The sequence below is a fragment of the Daucus carota genome, chromosome 1 (genome assembly GCF_001625215.2).
Source record: "Daucus carota subsp. sativus chromosome 1, DH1 v3.0, whole genome shotgun sequence".
Classification (NCBI taxonomy): Eukaryota; Viridiplantae; Streptophyta; class Magnoliopsida; order Apiales; family Apiaceae; genus Daucus; species Daucus carota.
Window position 1 is genome coordinate 38,429,972 of NC_030381.2, and position 19,834 is coordinate 38,449,805.

At 35.7% G+C, this 19,834-nt stretch overlaps 1 protein-coding gene across 1 annotated transcript; it reads right to left on the reverse strand.

Annotated features, from left to right (window-relative positions):
- Positions 1-428: 428 nt before the first annotated feature.
- Positions 429-15,412, reverse strand: LOC108202776 (protein NO VEIN). The gene is made up of 8 exons (XM_017371316.2): positions 14,944-15,412; positions 13,820-14,154; positions 12,756-13,455; positions 11,739-11,837; positions 8,846-9,023; positions 6,451-8,192; positions 5,876-6,088; positions 429-5,327 (listed from the first exon to the last, which is right to left on the reverse strand). The coding sequence occupies exons 1-8, from the start codon at positions 15,385-15,387 to the stop codon at positions 891-893; spliced, it is 8,148 nt and encodes a 2,715-aa protein (XP_017226805.1). The 5' UTR covers positions 15,388-15,412; the 3' UTR covers positions 429-890.
- Positions 15,413-19,834: the final 4,422 nt, after the last annotated feature.

The window sequence follows — 19,834 nt, forward strand, 5'->3', positions numbered from 1 at the left end:
CATCCAACGAGGGAGAGGAAAACATAGAGAAAGAGAGAGAAGAAAACGTAACTTCGTGTTATGTTTAAAATTAAAAATGAAAATGCAATTATAAGTTATGTTTTGAAGATGCCATATTTTTATATAATGACATTGGAACATTATGTAATAGAATAGTGACATTGAGGTCTACAAAAGGAAATGCATAAGGTGCGGGAATCAGATATACTCCCTTCGTCCCATTTTAACTGCTTTTGACTTTTTTACACGTATTTTAAGATGTTAAAAAAATTACATCTAAACATGATTATTTTTTATAAAATTTATATCAAATAAAAATTTAGAGTCTAAACTTTTATTTGATATAAGAATTGAAATTTTTTATTGAGTGTAGATATTGTTTTTTTACACCTCAATATACGTGTTAAAAAGTCAAACATCAGTTAAAATGGGACAGAGGAAGTACTATTCATATTCTAGTCAATAGCTTTATTTGTTACATGTATGAAAGATTCCTCTATAGCAAACAAGAAGAATGCTCAATTGCACGAATTTCTGTTAAAAAACAAAAGCTGTGGTGAAATGTCAAATGGGACTTACAATGGATACTCACCATGCTTGAATCATTACAAATTTTGTTATACATATTCAATTCCGAACGAATTTCTTGAAACACCTGGATATGTTCTCTACTTCTCTGTGAGAGGAGCTTGCAATTAGCTCCCTGTGCACTGTAAACCTCACAGTATGCACTGTCCCGCCATATTACAATCAATCCAAGAAAACTGTACAGGAAAAAGAAATGGTTGCCACATATATATGCACACGAACCTCTTTCAGTTTACTAATCAGAGTCAAAATTCCAGGCAATGCAATTACCCAGATGCCTTCCACATCAGCATGAAATGATATCAGGCAACAACTGAAAATTCTTTCTGATGCTGCGACCTAGGTATCAGAATGGCTAACTGCAGCTGGCCAAGCTGGCAGAGTCTTGCTGGATTCTTGTATACTGTGAGCTTAGCCATGTCATTACCGTGCAAAGTAACACGTGCAATGCTATAGCATTCTCCTTTCTCAGCTGCAAACTGCCACTCTCTAGCTGTTATGTTGAACCAGTCTTTTCTAGCAGACTTGGTTGCTTTTACTTCTATGTACTCATCTCCTACAACAATATCATATGGGAATCCAGTCTCATGAGTTTCATTGACCCATTTCACACAAGTCGTGCCAAACTTCCCTGAAAAGTATCTGTAAGCTACAAATTCTCCAAGCCTCCCCGTTAACAATGCTTGTTCTACATTGGCATTGCCAGTGGAAAGTTGGTCTCTTTCAAAGGGAATTGCAGTGCTAGTATTTGGACCTTCATTTGTAGCAACTAGGTCAACAGAATCAAAATCAACATTCCTACCAGATATAACCATATTGTTCACATAATCGGGCTGATCTTCCAAAGATTCTAAATTTATGTTGATATCTGCAGGTGGGGCAGCTAATTCATCATCTTCCAGGGTTCTGTCAGCATTGGCCTTGACTGTAGCTGTACTGTCCATAAGGCGTGAAAGTTCGTCATCATTGTTTTCCTTTCTCAGCTGCGTAGTATTGCATGGCTGCGTCATCAAGCCATTCGCGTAGGCAGAACCAAAACCAGGTGCAGTTTTCCAGTCGGCAGGAGGCCAGTTGGAATTGACATTATGTCTCCTTTTAGACAAAGAATTTGATTCATCAATCACTGGTGTGACACTTTTCATTTGTGTACTGTCATTCTCAGCTGATTGCAGTGCAGATGAAAGCGTCCAAACCGATTCTTCTTCAGGAAGTTTGGGCACTTTCTGGCTATTTAAAATAAAAAACTCTGTCTGCTCTTCAGAGGAACCAGATTCTGCCATGGTTGTGATCATATGAAGGAAATTTGCTAAATGCAATTCAGGATTCCCATCAACCAATTGACGTGAAAGCTCCAAAAAGACTGAGTGAGAATCTGACTCCTGGGTGACATACAAGATATTTCCCTGAAGAAGACAACTGCACTCCCGTCTCTTTTTGGATGATAGGTCAGATCTCTTTATAACATTTCTGTAATACAACTTCTCAACAACAACTATACGCAATTGGCAGATGTCCACAAATCCAGATTGTTTCAGTTGATTATATCTATCAGGATATGTTTTATAGATATAACGCTGAGCAAATGGAAGGGCCCAGTTAATCAGCAAAGTCTTAAACTCAGATTCTGCTGGACCGTAATATATTGCTTCCCGAGTCACAACTTCAGAAAGAGCATGTATTCCCACCTGTCTCATAAACACAGAGATCTTCTTCTGGAGTGTCTCTGTTTCTTCTTCACTTAACTCCCCAAAGTAAAGAAATTCAATATTGTCACAATGCTTGAATTCCTTTCTTAACTTCTCATTATCACTCCAACAGACAAGACCAAATGATGGGTGCAAAGATATCCATCTATCTACTGAAGTTGGAAGCACAGTAAAATCCAAGTTTAGAAGACATGCTTTTAAATAATCAATATCCTTAGAACTTAATGTTCCAGATTTCAAGCCGTTAGCACATGTTAAAAAAACCCGAAACACAGTCTTAGCTGCCTGTGATGGTAAAGCAACAGCTGAGAGCTGCTGCAAAATTTGAAGGTAGTTTCGGAAAGGTGGAGTCTCTTGTACTCCACAATCGTTCACAAAGAAATCGTGAAGGCCGGGATATATGCTTTTTAACATATTGCTGCAAGGACCATGGGTCTTACCAGCCAAATCAGTAGATGGATGTATGCCCTTAACCGAGTCCACCGAACCAGTCAGGTCATGCCAATACACTTCTTCAGGAGACATAAGTGCACCAGAAACAACATCCTGGTATGAAGATCCAGCTGAATATGGGACAAATATGAAAGCTCCAGAGGTTAAAGTACTCATTATTTTTCTGTTTGAAGTAACCATTTCATAAGAAATAAATGAGTATAACTTGGACATCTGTGATATGCTAGCCCTAAATGGGATTTGAGAAGTTCTCCATACTTGAAGTATAGACAAAATGTCGTCAAGGGTGACACGGATCTTAAAACCTAGATCATTTACTAGTTTGGTACTTTTTACTTTTGGAACAGCATAAGGTACATTAAGACCCAAAAGCGACCACACTGCTTCACAATCATGAAATACTTCTTTAGGACAGTATAGGTCCTCGCCAACAGCTGTAGCTATCCATTTAACATCATGCAAGGAACTTAATAATGAGGACTTTAAAGGTATCTTTTCAGCAGAAGACGTGTTGCAGTATCCACTGACCTTATTGCTGAAGTACTCATCCCATAGTGTATCAAAAACCTCCAAGAGATAAATACACTTTTCCCGATTCCCGGTCGAGGACAACTGTGATAGCAAATCCACTAATTCATGAGACTCCCAATCTTCGACAAATGAATTTGAGGAAATCATGTTTCTGTCAGACATCATGATGTTGAGAATGTTAGAAATCCCCGAGACACACTTCTTGGTTTCAACAACTTGCACAAAATCAGTTGCTCCTAAATCTTTGAAAAAAACCCTCCACTTCAAAATTCCATCAGATACTGATTTAGTAATTGGATGTTTCAAATAGTTGTTGTCAATTTCATGCCATTTCATTTCTATACCATCAATCAGCTTATCCATATCAATAGGATTCTCAAAATCTTTACTGAAATGTATCGGCGTATCAACAAACCGTTTATAGCCATAATTAGTCAATATATGAGCTTTACTACGTAAATCCGAGAGAATCTGCTCTCTTTCTGCAGAGCAGTTGGAGCACTTAGATTGCAGGTGAAACATTACAAAAGCAAGGTATTCTACCATCATCTCATTGTCATCCTGACCATTTTTAAAGCTAGAAAGGGCTGGCAAGACATGCACCTTCACAATTTCATGCGCAGATAACCTCTCGACACCAGCTAAACAAAGCATTTTGGTAATGTTATCCATCATATAAGTGTCATATTCTGAAATACTAGAATCAGTGACTGCAGATAGTAGGACAGGATTCACAGTACGAAGGGTTGCATACAGCTTCGGAAAAGCTTCAGGTATATACTCATTATCAGAGTCAGAATGTAACCAAATTGTGCCATCAGTCAGTGGAGCATATTTACCATCTGATAAAGGAATAAAGGGTATTTTTCTAAGCTTGGCTAAAATATCCAATTCAGTAGTGTTATTGGAAACAACTTGCCCAGAGTGAAAAGACATCAGGTAAATGGCATTCAACCAAGAAGCCAACCAAGTAAAACCCATTGACCTCAGACCATCTTCAGAACTACATAATGAAGACAGAACCTGAAGCAATATTCTGGGTCCATACTCCTCAATACCCAAAGCTTTAGCCAGCGTATCAGATAAGATTGTATCTCTATGCAATAATCCAAGGCCAAGGTGCTGACTGAGTAAGCTATCAGGCAAAAGACTGCGAGTTTGATCCGTCCAATTTCTTATAACCTTGCACGGGGGGACCCATTCTTCAATACTGCCATCTAGAAGAAGGCAGTTTGACCTGCGCAATTTAGAGATGATCATCCGGGGAACACTAGAAAAGAATCCATGCACTTCTCCAACAAGTGGAACAAAACTCATGAAAGCTGAAACAGCCTTCCCTTGTTTTTCTCTAAAACAAGGGAGGGAACAGAAAGATTTCTCTGCACTTACAAACAGACGAGGGAACTCTGACAATAACCACTGGTTCCAGGGACTATCTCCATCAACTTCCTCTCTTGAAGAAGGAAGAATAAAATCACCTTGGATGATAAATTTCAATCCATATGTTCGCAGAGGAAGATAGGCAAATACAGGTTGTTGGTCCAAACGCGGAATATATTCCTCATTACCCAAATCATTTAACGTAAACGCTATAGATATTTCAGTTGTCTTCACATCAGGACGTATAGCACCAGAGTTTAGTTTCTCAGATGCTACAAACCAAGTCAATTTCTCGTTGCCTAGGGAAACCTTTACGATACCGCATCCCAGTATTTCTTTCTTCATGACAGTAAATGAGTCATTGAGCATGTTTCTAAACTTTATACACTGTAGACGATGAAGAAATAATAACAAAGATGGATGAAGATCTGAAAACATAGATGTAATCTTGTCCACTGACAGGGCCTCGGAAAATTTCGATCTGAAAGGAAGCACAATACAAGTGTTCCAACAATTATCATTATCATCAGCATCCTGTTTCACCAACTTGTTAAATGTTTCAACATCACAAGGAGGAATCGGAGTAGGTAGTACAAACCCTATCTGGCCTTCACTTATGTCAAACTTAATATGAAACCCGTTGGAATGAATTTCTGGAGCATCAGAAACCTGAAAACGACCATGCAAATTATATATAAGGATTATGAATGTGTAACTAATCATGCAAACAGAACAATCCAATACACCCCTAACTCTAGCTTCCTAGTACATAGCTGATTTCACTGATGTGCATTTAAATACTGATGAAACATCCAATAAATATATTATTATCAATTTCTCACTCTGAAGACAACTATGTTAGTTAGGCTATTGATGAAGGCTAAAAGTGAGTAAATACTGAACATAAACATTAATTATTCAAAGATATACTCATATACATGACATATACAGCAAGATACTGCTGATGTACCAAAACCAAAATCAGCTCAAAGACAGAAAAAGTGATTTAATTTGTTCATCACTAAAATGCTCCGAACTCTTTCAAGGTATAATTTTCTCCTCTAGGGCTTAAAGGTCAGAGAAAGATATAACTCTACACCAGAAGTCAATCCAACCAGATTGTCTACTTCACTGCCTTAAACGAAAAATAAACCAATTTAATTTCATTAGCAGTAAGCAGAACAAGGAGGTAATACACATATATCACTAGCACATACACGGAACACTGATTTGAAGCCGATCCCTTTCTTTCCGATATATCCAGCAGAAGGCTCCTTCTTTGTTGAATTTCCAACATCACAAAGGGCTCTGATGTTATCAGTAGAGAAGCCTCTCTCATTATTTAGGACCACAATGCCTTCCTCCATGAGAATGAAAGTCAGAGTAGGTTCCACATTCACGGGATAAACATTATCATCAGCATTTTGTACCTGATGAGACAGGTCAAATAAATAGATTTAACAAATTCTTAATCAAGAGAAAATGCGAGAATTTATCGTGCATCTTCACAAAAAATAATTTACATTTAATAATTCTAAATTATGCCTTATATATGAAAAGAACATATTAGGGCCTGATAGTAAAATATAAAACACACTGCCCAGCAAATTCTTTTCAAAAGACTGAAGGCATTTTTGGCAAACTGCAAGTCAAAAATAAGTTTATATACAACCAGCACGAGGAACGTTGGCCCTAGAACAGTCCTGTACTTGCACTCCAGCATGATTAGAAGAACCACTACTTATGTGTACTGATAGAAAAGGTAATAATGAACAGAAGACTTTTAATTTACCAGCTCCAGAAGAAAATGTGAATCCTGAGAGTACAATTCTTGTGAAAGGCAATGCAATGCTCTCCCTAGGCGAGCATGCTGCTTCTTCAACATGCTACTTTCCGAAGCCATGAGATTAGGATCAAGACCAAATTCTTCCCGTCTAATAGATTCAACGACTGCATCCGAACTGTTAACTTCATCTCCTTGAGAAAAATGTTTTGGTTCATGCACAATTCTTACAGAAGTTTCAGTATTATATTTTGTTGTGCAGACTTCTTTATGTTGTTCATCAGGTTGACTCGTAAGAGAAGGGGCACTCGCATCATTACCAGTAAAGGGCAAGTTGTCTCCTGTTTTTGGGGTATAGATATTAGTACAAGAGGATTCGAAACTTGCATCTACCAAACTTGGCTGTATAGAGGACATGGTCAGCTCCTGGGGTCTGGTCAAGCAAAATGCATTGTAATCATTTATCCACTCCACTATGCCAAGTGACAATCCCACATCATGAATCATGCAACGCTGCTTCAAATTTTTGCATTCATTCAAAATAGCCAAGGGAGCTTCTTTCGTCATAAATTGCAACCCTGTAAGTAACAAATTAGCAACAAATTTGTGAACTTCCAAAGGTAGATAACCTAGACAATCAAGAATGAACTTTGCCGCAACTGACATAGCTCTATCAGATCCACATTTATTCTTTTTTTCACCATTGTATGCAGCTTCAACAAACAGAAATTCCCTATCTAATGATTTCCCACCCATAACAAAGTCCTTTTTGTTCAATTCATCATCCAATGAGTTTCTTACAATAACTTCAAAAGCTTTCCGCGCATGACATCTGAGAAGTGATAGTGGGACATGACAATCACCGCCATATAATGCAACCAAAGACAACAGCTGAACAGCTGTATCAAAAGATGACCCCCGGAGAAAAGCTTCTAAAAATGAATCCAGGGATGCTGAAGGATCAATTCGCACCACTTTACCCTCCTTGGTCACTAGACATAGAAGTTCTTTGGCATTTACCTCCGTCAACAACCAAGGCAAAAGAGGACCAAAAGATGGATAATATTTGTGGCCCCAATGCGACCATGATTCCAGGTCTGTCAACATTGGAGCTTTGATTAAAGCATCACGTGCATCCTTAGTAGATACAATCCCAATCACTTCAGTGTTATGACCTATAGAACTAGCTAATCCATCAGCATTGATATGGTGATCAGAAATGTCTTCGGTAAAGCTCTTGCCAAACAATGTTGCAGAGAACAAAACGCTATTAGAAGATTTGTAGTGTTTCTTTCCATTTAAAAAATCCTCAATATTTTTCGAAGAACCATTTGTTACTAATTTTAAACATATTGAAGGGAACTGTCTAGCAAGCAATTCTGATATCTTCTGTTCACTCAAAGTTTCATTTTCGAGTAAGCTGTTTGAAGCTTGATACAACAGAACATCCAGCTGATGCTGAAGCATGCAAGCATCTAAAGATATATTCTCGCACGTCTCAAAACTTAAGATCCTTTGAAATGCACGAGGTAGCAGGGAGACATGTTTCTCGATAAATGTGAAAAATTCTCCATAACCAAGAGACTGAAAACTTTCCACAGAAAACTGCTCAGCAAGCCAGAACTCAAACTTAGAGAGCTTCCTCCAAAATATTATTCTTTCCTCAAATGAGAGATCTCCTTTACCAACAGTGTCAATATCATTTGCAAAATATGTTGCCAGTTTCGTGAGGATATCTTCAGTAGTAATACCTACAAGTAGTAAGAAAGATAAATTGATATGTGCATTTTCATCAAAAATTAAGGTGCATTATAAACACAGCATTAAGCATTGAAAAGAAACAGCAGTACTATTATCCGAACAAAATTACATTTGCATGATTAGGCCATATAAAGGTAAAAATCATAATTCTGCCCAGAAAATTAATGACAGAATCATAAAAATCTAATGTAATACTCAATTACTGTATTAAGCAAAAATGAATAAGTAACAAAGATAAAAATATAATCAAAGACTATTCATTCCATTTGTTGATAAAATACAAACATGTGACATGACAAACACTGCAAACTCATAATTATTCAGAAAGACAGCCTGTGGCATGCACATACTATTAGACCATGTTTGTTTGAAAAAATTATAATCCCCAGATTATTACCTTATTTATCTCAAAGGATTATAATCCCATGAATTCATTTCAATCATTATTTTAGCTCATTTCCATGGGATTATAATACCTTGTGAGAGAAAGTATTATAATCCGAAGAAATGAAACAAAAAAGTGATTGCAATATAATCCCATGGGATTATAACCCTTAAAATTTAGAGAAAATAATGTTGTTGTCGGGAATCATAATCCCTTCAAACAAACATGGCTGGCGTATAGAAATATAATCCAACTCACTATGCTGGTATGTCAAATCCCTCCCAATGGCGTGCACAGAATTTTTTTCAGCTGGTTCAACCTCTATGCTTACAGCTTCAGTGCACTTCTTTGGAAGTGCGTTTGCTACACCTAGTGGGTTTAGAGTTTGTAGAGTGTCATACATGCTATCGCACATTCCAGTTTTAATAGCCTCAACCTGCAATGACGAGACAGCCCAACTTAATGTACAAACAAACACATATGGTGTCGAAGCAATAACTAGATATAAATGTCAAATGAGAGTAAACATATGAATATCCATATTACCAAAACAGGTGTCTGAATAAGCAAGGGATTCTTACAATCTTATACGGTTTTGTAGTTAGACAAATGAGTACGAGGACCCCGTTTTAAGTGTAACACGGCCCCTTGTTTTTGGTACTTGAAAAAATATAGTGTATATTAACAACAGATCGCATGAACTTAATTATACAAGAACGTTTATGATATGGGCTGGAAAATACCCAAATGGTGTAATAAATGTGGTGTTAAAGATAACCTAGTTTGGTCTGATTAAAAACCCAATTAATTAGGTCGTGAAGCCCTGATTAATTAGTAAAATCACAGGTAATAAAACAGCCTAATATTTAGAACCTAATGTCTGCTATGAAAAGATGTGGCCTGCAGGGAAGCTTCCAGAATTGTTTAAAGAACAAAGTTTTTTTGAGGTCTAAGGCTCTCAAGCCCTATATGAACAACTCAACTCTACAAATCAAAACTATGTTTTGGCTTGATTCTCAACTAGCTTGAGATACGAAGGCATCTTGCAAGGGCAGAAATAATCCAGAAATTCAAGTGCAGCCACATCGCTCATCCATGAGCATCCCTTGATTGCTTAACCCTAGCGGTTACTAAGACCTAGTTTTTATTTTTAAAGTGTTAGTCACAGGCCTTAGATTATATTTGAACTCTTGACATGAGGGTGAAGTTTCTGGTGTTTCAACTAAAAAATCAGACACATTTTCCAATCCCCCACATTGTCACGTGACGACAAAAAAAGGAGAGCCTGAGAGCAAATATATTACATATACATATATACAACACAGAAGAAGTCTAGACATTTTAATAACAGTAAGAAGTTTAACTAACATCGTAGTATATCGCCAAAATGATCAAACATAAAATGTGTAACACCGAAAGATATTTACTAAGTTATATTCATATATGGTTATGGTACTCAGACTCTCAGAGGCCATTTATCTAACCTATGTTTAATCATTATGTTTGATTCATTACAGGCAGCTTATGACAGGATACAAGGTCCTGCAGATATGAACTCAGTAAACCGACATTGATACATACATTAATGAATTATTAAAATGTCAGCAAATAGAACACTTCGTTAATGTTACTTAAGTCTATATGGTTTTATGGTAAACAATAAGATAGCTGTTGCCTGTTAGTGAGCTCAGAAGAGGATGTGCCCGTAATCGCCAAAATCCAAAGTTATAGGTCTTAGGTTTATCACAAAATAAACATTTTAATATTTTTCAAATTAAACAGTATCTATTAGGTTCCCCAAAATATGAAGATATCCAAAGGACTGATGTAATTATTTTTATCTGGAGTATTTATTTCCCTCACCAAAACGAGCGTTGCTTCTAAATATATCAATACAGTTCTGGCTTCCATCTGCACAAATTGTTAATCCTTGGTATCTTATGAGCTGTTGCAGGGAACTATTGGTATTAAGTTAAGAGTATTAATGAGTAAGGGGATAGTCTTTTCAGAGTTAGCTACTTGCGCTGGGACTAGTCTCTCTCTCTCGCTCCCCCTCCCCCTATCTCTCTCTCTCTCTCTCTCTCGCTCTGCCCCTCTCCCTCCCTCCCGCTCGCTCCCTCCCGCCCTCTCCCTCTCCCTCCCTCCCTCCCTCTCTCTCCCTCCCCCCCCCCCTCTCTCTAGATTCGTAACTACTTCTCACTCTAAATCTACGTTTTCCTGCAAGTTTCTCTCAGATCTCTATCTTCTATCTACTTATCTCTCTGTTTTTTACCTCTAATCTGCTGTAGTTCTCTCTTATTATGCTATTTCTTCACTATTCTACTTCAAATATACAGAAAACTACAAAAATATACAAAACTTACTCATTAATCATCAATGTTGACACTTGGTTTGAAATTTAAAAAAATAGTTACTCACAAACAGCAACCCCTGGTAGAGTTTAAGCTATGAAGTATACATGATACACATATCCTTGTGCGCATCTTCCAAGGGCAGGACTAGCTATACACCCATAACAACACAGCTTTCATCTATTAATCGAAATAACAGGTAAACCACGTCAACAAGAAAACAGAAACTAGTACCCTGTACATATCTGCTTTTGATTTTTAGTTTTTTTAATGCATGAGATAACTTGAGAAATAATTCCATTTTCATAACCAAAATCCCAGTGAAAAGTATACATTAGGAGCATAACCCTAATCCAAAATACATGTTATATTGGTTTTAATTGTATATACATGTTACGTTAGTTTTACAAAGCTCTTCAACTTCTTTCCTTGTTTTATTATTTTCCCGCAAGTACCAGACTATATCAGTGTAAGTTGTAACACTGAATATGCTGGGCAAGCAGGGCCAAGCTGCAGAACTAAACATCAAATGTGGCTTCCTCTACAAGCTAAGAAATATACTGGCTTATACTAGGTCAGAGACTGTGAGGCAACTAGGTTAGGCACAAGATCCTGCTGAAGCATAGGGAACGGAAGTTTAGCTAAGGAGAGGCATGCCTCGTCAAAGTGAATGGTAACAGTAGCAACAGCATAAAAAACATATATGAATACTTGCATTCATATGATTCCCAACTCAGCAAGTACCAAAATAAGAATATCACAATCATTTACTGCAATAAAATAGACTGAGATAAACTTACAGCAACATTAAGCAATTCGGCGCATGGTTTCTGCATAAACATAGCTTTTACTTTCTTTCCTTTCCTCGTTTTGTAGAATTGGATCATCCTATCCAAAACCTAGACATTCAACAAAAGCAATAGATAAATTACATAACTTATCCAGCATCAAAATTTGATAAGAAACAACGAAAGAGATACTAAGAGAAAAAAAATCCCAAGGTAACAGGTAAAACTCACACCAATTAAGTACTTTAAATATAACTAGATCAAACTATCACATTAACCGCAATATAATGAAAGCCACATATATAAGTCTACGACTTAATAAAATACTGATACTACACAAAATATGTAAAAAAAAATACGAATCTCCTGCCGATAGTCTGTTGAAAAATTTAATAACCAGCTGCTCAGGGTTTTTAATTTTTTGTGTCTATTTTGGCCTATAGGGTGATAAAAACAACCAAACTTATTTAACTAAAACCAAAGTATAACAACTGATACCTCGGTACATTCCCCCAATAATTTCAGCAATTACTTTTACTGACTACACAAGATGAACTCAGTCACTTTGTGATTTGATTAAAGGATTATAAGCATCATTTGCTTAAGAAAGTCTTTTAATCAATAAAAATTAACAGTCAACTTCAAGATAATGTTGCCAGATATAGTAGGAATAAGTTCTCGCTAGGGTATTAGAACTTAGAAGTGTATCGTTGATACAAAGTACATCTTTTAAGGGTGCCATTCTTGTTATAGGATTGTCACTTGCAGCCCAAGAAATAGAAATTCCTTGGGCAAGCAATGCAATATCTATTGATTGTCAAATTTAAATCATTCTCTGAACTTTAGGCTTTGCAGTCAGCAACAGCGAAGATATATATCATGCAACAGCCACTAATTAATGAATGATAGATATCAATCACAGACAAAGGTTAAAGTGAACATTACAACTGCACTTTGTCATAGGCATCCAACAAACATAAACTTACAAAACATAACCTTTTTGCAGCTTAGATAAGAGTTCCTACATACCTCAGTAACATTGTTCTCCCGACATGCCTCCTTCCAAGTCAAGATGAACATCCTGATAGAATCGTTGTCACGTGAAAGTTCTACCTCATTCATTTGACTGAGAAATCTCAGCTTCTTCTTTTTTGCTTTTGACATGTTAAACTGCTTATTGTTAATCGAACGATGTGCATCACCCTGATTACTTTTCTTTAACTGTTTTGGGGTTCCTGTACTCGAATTTTGAGATTGTCTCTTTCTTTTTAAAGGCCTGCTAAGTTCGTTGTCTTTTAAAGAGCTGCTAGCTGGAGAAGGACCCACTTCACCTTTTAAACCAAGTCTTGTCCTTTCCTCAGTCACCGATGGGTAAGGACAGCTACTTACACGATCTGAACTATTTTCATTTTGCGATTGATACCTACATGAATTCTTTGGAAGATTTTCATCCTTGTTATCTTCACCATCACTAGAACTGTCACTAACATCTTCAGAGCCGGATGAATTAAATTTTATGTGCTTCCCACAGAATTCCTCATGTGTGGAAGTAAATGAATTGATGCGCTCTGATATACGACCAAAGTGCTCATCCAGCTGCTTTTTCTGCGAGGTAAAAAGAGGACGCTTCCTTCTTTTACTGCCGGATGTTGGTTTGTCATCCCCTATATATTTTTTAATTGCAGCCTGTTCGGAATTCCATCCTTGGTGGATATGAGACATATGCATCCTATATAAAAAAAACAAAACTTATTAATTCAGCTGATAAGCATCAGTATATTTAAGTGGTTTGAGTTTCCTAAACTATAATACTATTACACATGGTTTACATGAATACTAAATTGGATTAAGGAGCTTCAGTGCTTCACTGATAATAAAAATATATCCTGAACAAGATGAACACTGGTTGGTGCTTGACAAAACTAATCTATTTGTTTATTTTATCATCCAAATCCCCTGCAGTTGCCAGGTTTATCCATATAATTTAGTGATCACAAGAAATTGAACTAATTCCCTGACAAAAAATTCTGTAGCCACTAATGTTATAGCAATGTGTGACCATGTACACATGCAATGTCTAGCGTGATACTTACCCTAAACTCCGAATGCGCACACCAAGCAATTCTTTGCTATCCACGGATTTTTTCTTTGCAATAAAATCCAATAGCTCATCAGCCTTTATGTCTTTATGCTTTCTTCTCATGAAAGTAGAAAGGAAAGTAATTATCTCTTCAGTTGTAATCTTGAAAACATCCTTCACCTCTGAACTTGAACCAAAATAATGCATGATGAGAGGATGGCGTACCAAAGGACCCAGATCAAGCTCGTCAAACTTTTCAGTACCCTCATTCTTGCAAATTGCCAATTCTAAATCGTACAACGATGTAATCTTTCGTACTCCAACAAAACAGTGGATAAATGCATTAACCTAATAAAACAACATAGGATCATCAAAACAACACTAAAATCACATCTACTATCACAAAATAAACAATTAGCCAAAATTTTACTTTAAAAAAAATAAATTGGCTCCCTTCAGTAAAAAATACTCTAAAAAATATTCAAGACACAGATCAAAAGATACCTAAATGACATAAAAAGATCATATACTGATTTAGCAAAAAAAAAAAGATCATATACTCGTATTAACAGTAAGAGCGCCAACTTGATTAAAGGGATTTATATCAAAGTGGCCACTCATTGCACTCAAATGTCTTACTTGACGTTGTGAATGGGGACTCATTTAAACCACTTAAATCATCATATATATGATAGAATGAATATAAATATGATAGAATGAAGGTCATATGCTGATGTAGCACTTGTAGGATACCTATTTGACGATAATATATGAAAACAACGAATAATTCAAAACCCAGTGTATTAAGTATGTCACTTTTTCTATAATTATTTTTGAGAAATTGTACGAAGTAAGCATGGTGATTTAAGTAGGTTAAACGAGTTCTCGTTCAGAACGGTGTGACAAGTGAGACATTTGAGTGTAATGGGTGACCACTTTGATATAAACCCCCTTCATTAAACAAATGGAAATCTAAACTAAGCATACATTATTTCCACATTTCTAGTTTAAACATAAAGATAAAGATAACAATTTCAGCATTACTATTGAACTTGCACAGCATAACTATTGAACTTGCATATACATAACACGTTGTATATATAAAATTTCCAGTTTCGTGAAGTCGTAAATCACTACCTTCCCTTCGATGGCCATAAGATGATACAATGACGGAACCTGCTGCATCTGAAACCCCAACGACTCCCACGAATCAGCTTTAAGCATCAACAACGCCGCCTGACTGACTTTCCATGCCGTCACGCTCTCTCCGGCCGCTAAAATCTCTCCGCGCGCCTTGAGCGCAGCTTTATCGACTCTGTCGAGAGCTTCATTGGACCGGGGACGAATATTGGGGTTGTGAACAGGGAAATTAGGGTTTTGAGTTGAGAAATTAGGGTTTTGAGATGGGAAATTAGGGTTTTGGAAGTTAAAATTAGGGTTTTGGATGAATTGAGGGGCGAGGTTGGGGATAGGGAGGAAGTAGTTAGGGTTTTGAGTGTAGATTGGATTGTGTTGCAGCGGTGGCGTCGGAGCATGGCCGGCGGCGGGGCGGCGGTTGAAGCGTGGAGGCTGTCCGTACATGTTGAGGAGAGTTTGAAGAACGGGTTTTGGGCGGTTCGTTATTTATATATGGGTCTACATGCGCATATACCGTCTGCGTTTAGCATCATTTTTTTATTTCCTTTACATATATTTTATAATTTTATAATTAAATAAAAATAACCTTGTACATGAATCCAGTATATGTTATAACATTTGTTCTGTCTTGATTGTTAAATTATTACTATTACTAGCCTTTAACCCGTGCGAAGCACGGGCGGTTATAAAATTCGTAATTTATTAATTATAATTTAAATTTTAACATCATCTTATTAGTATTTAAGTATTAATGAATTAGATTTTAACCTGATTATATTTACCAACTGATTACATTTTTTGGACGATTACGAATTATACCACTATCGGTTTATTATAATATATAGTATATAAATAATATATAAATAATATTTAAAAGAATAATGGTGGAATTTTTTATCTTGTATTACATCACAAGTGTTTGTAATTTGAACGGCATAAAACTCTTTAATATTGTAAGAGCAAGAGAAGTCTACATGTGACCGACTTGTAGTTATAAAGGAGATGACCAAACCAAAATTTTGTACGACTACAAATTAAACCTATGTTGCCATATTATATTATAGTATAGATTGTCGTATATATAACACTGGAATTATCCTTACACAGATGCATCGTTTAAGAAATTCATATAACGAGAATTTTACATTCAGAAAATTATCAACTAATTGCTTCTCATCCTTCAAAAAAAAAAAAAAAAAAAACTAATTGCTTCTCATTATATTGTCATCAAAATCAATTTAGGATGATTGATCATATATTATATACTTCTTGTCTTAATTCTTGTAAGTTTGGTATGATTCGTAGGAAGATGTTTATTTTTTTTTATCTATGACTAGTAGTGTTTACGTGGGCTCTAATCATATTAACTTAATTCAACTTTGTAATTAACACAGTATGATATGCTAGAGTAGTTCTGTTATGATTTCATCAAAAGTGGTACTCATATCTTTGGCACAAGAATAAGAGATTGATTTATAGCATCTTAACGAGGATCCATGTTGATAGTTATTTGTTGTTACTTGTCTTGTGCTCACCAGATAACTGTTATGAATGTGGAATAGTCGATTGATTTAATAATTATAATTTCTATTCCTTTATCTATTTAGTATTTCATTCATTTCAGATCTATCAATCTCGACTGGGACAAGATAAATAACACTGTCAAATTCAACCGTCCCCACCTTAAAAGAATTCAAACGCAGCTATCAGCTTTTTCAAAAAAAAAAAAGAGGAGATCTGCAGCTCATGAAAACACCAATTTTTTTCATTTTCTTTAGTACTCTTTCGACAGAGAGTAACATCTTTAACGTTGTATATAAATTGAGTAGTATACTTTTTATCCCATAACATAAATCACAATCATAGAGCCAAAATAGACCCATAATATCTATGTAACATACGTGAGAACAACATGAGACCAAACAAAATCTTTATAGTGACCAAATAATAGAAACTTAATAGTATTGAGTTACAAGTGTGATACTTTTGTTGATCCATACGACATGATATGGTTGTGGATGTGATTTAGCAGAAAATTTTTTGTATTGACTGAATCATTTCTTTGACATTTATTTTATATTTTGTATTTATCAAGAATGAATTTGAGTTACGAACCTGATTTAACCAATAAAAAATTGCCTTATAAGCATGTAATATTCGTATTATTTATTTATTTAATAATAATAAATTTGAATTAGAATAGAATTATTAATATTAGTTTAGTATATTGATTTAAAATAGAATTAGTAATTAGATTATACAATAGGTTAACATTAATAATTAGAGTTATATTAGTTATAGGATACTTAGATGCCTATATATAAAAACATATCAGTTATTAATAACTCTAAATAAGAGAAGCAGCCGCAGAGTAATTTTTCCGCACTAGTAATTTTTCTCCTTCTCTCTCTCAAAACCCTAGCCTCCCTAATCTCCGTTGAAGATTTTTGAAGGGGCTTCCATCGGTTTTCACCGGTGGAAAGCCCCAATTCCTTGTTTTCTGTGTTCTTGGTTTGAAATCTTATTTCCTATTCAATAAGTTCCCAATTTATTTGGGTTTTGTTTGTCTCTCCTTCTTGTGAGAGTTGGTTTGTTTTGTTTCGGTGTGTTTTGATGTTCTTCATGACCGAGGTTATAGATCGGCATGATTTTCATGGGTTTGATTCAGATTTGAAGGTTATTATGGGATCGCATCTATGGTCGATTGTTCAGAACACTCAGGTGAAAACCAATCAGATGGAAACAAGTGTGTATATTCAAATCATCTTCAAATCGCTCGGTTGCCTCTCCAAGAAGGAAGGATTCAACAGCGATATTATTCAGCGTCTGTCCAATTTCGATTGTGTTTGTAGATGCCGTATGGCTTTTAATTAATGAATTGATTCCTTTTTATCAAAAAAAAAAAAAAAAAAATAACTCTAAATAAGAGAAGCAGCCGCAGAGTAAAGAAAAGCAGAGTGAAGGAAAAGGGGTGAAAACAGAGGCGCATAACAAATGTCACTTTCGGAGCGTTAATTGTAGGTCGCAAAAGAGGAGGTAATTGACAAATTGTTGTGTGTTATATGTGTGCGCCGAAGGATTAATAAGTGTGACTTATGTACTGTGTTCGCGTTTTATCTCTCGTACATGAGCCTGCGGTCGGGTCTGTTCTGTATATAGATTTATGTTATTATTTTAGGTGACTACAAGAACCCTCTCCGTTTGCATGATTTGGTGGATGTGATGGAATTGTAAAACTTAGTAGCCAAGTGCGCATGAAAAGTAATAATATTCAGGACTGGAGCGGAGGTCATGGACCATTATAATCTATTCTGATTTCACCTAATTAGATGTAGTGCCTGACCAGGTTATTAGTTTGATTAAGTTTTATGTTCACGTGTAGCGTGCTTCTGGTTTTGGTCGCGTAACTAATATTATTTAAATAATAGCTTAACCAACGATAAGAGTTAATATATTTAATGGATATATTTATTTATGGCTAATATGCTTGCTGGTCAACTTATGCAGAGATAATAAATTATAATTTTATATTTAGGTGCGGAGCCGGGAGTTTAGCGAATTATTTGCGGAATTTCGTGAGTGTTCGATTAGCCATTTTCGAGGTACGGATTCTACTCCTTTTATTCAGCGCTACTCCTTTCGATATTAAATGATTTTGTTCTGTCCTCTTTTGTTCCGTCCGATTTGCTAAATTTGTTTTGTGCTATTCATTTGACTGTTTTGATATCCGAAAAATATTTTAAAAATCTGTTTTGAGGCATTCAAATATTTGTTATGCGGTTTTCAAGGATTTTACAAAATTGTGATTTGTTCAGTTTATTTGAAATATCTGTACCATGCGATTTAAGTTGTGAAAACTATTTTGTTTTGAACCCTTAGAGAGATATAGGGTATACCGAGTTTCCCAGCTGTAGGGGTACTACAGCCATGTCTTTGCGGCACCATTGACATGACACTTCCGTGACAGTGTGATTGGTCACGGCGTATCCTTCTGTTAGCTCTTGGGAGGAGCTTTGGCCATTTTGATTATATGTTTAGGATACGTGGGTGCACCCAGTTCAGTTTTGATATGATTTGTGATTTGACGGTGATGCAGTATATGCCGTATACGTTATCCGATTTGTTGCACACATTAGGTACCCTATGATGTGTGTATCTGTATATGTTCTGATATGATCTCGGTATGAAATATCCTTACCCCTTGTTGCCTCAGCCTATTATTTTAAAATAACTGATTTATATTACTGTCAAAATATTTTAAATGTTTCTTGTTTTGTAAATGCTTCCAATCCGTATTGGGCATTTGGCTCATGCCGTATTCTTCTTCTGGCAGGTACTTAGGGGGATTCGGGACTGTGTGATGGAGAGCAGCCCATTCTTTTTCATCGATTAGGATTTATGGACTTCTAGTAGTTATTCAGTTTTATTGCTTAGAGATTCTATTTTACTCGCATTATTTGGACTTCAATTATTTTGGAGGATTTAAAATCATTTTAGGATTTATTGGACCTGTTTATTATCGTTTTGGAATATATTTAGTGCTCTGTTTGCAGGTTTTGGATTTGTAGGTAACCTCTCGTCTTAATTTAAGATGGGGGTGTTACAAAGCATAATAAGGTATAATAATCTTAAAGAATAAATAAGTGATTATACCAATTAGTAAAAGGAGAAAAGTAGGGTGATTTTTAACGCTATTTGCATTAGAGGATGAATTATTGAAGAACCCTCTCAACAATTTGATTTGAAATTACCAATTTACATGGATTAATAATAATAATAATAATAATAATAATAATAATAATAATAATAATTATTATTATTATTATTATACGGCGTGTTAGAACTTTTAAAATATGAGGTGCATTCTGTTATCATATAAACTTCCAAGTGT

Bases quoted from the DNA above. Each gene is read 5' to 3' on its own strand.
- LOC108202776 (XM_017371316.2), bottom strand. From the start codon at position 15,387: ATGTACGGACAGCCTCCACGCTTCAACCGCCGCCCCGCCGCCGGCCAT. The intron at 13,456-13,819 runs GTAAGTATCACG...TTTTTTATATAG, and splicing joins GTGCGCATTCGGAGTTTAGG to GATGCATATGTCTCATATCC. The intron at 9,024-11,738 runs GTAAGTTTATCT...TCGTCATTGCAG, and splicing joins CCGAATTGCTTAATGTTGCT to GTTGAGGCTATTAAAACTGG.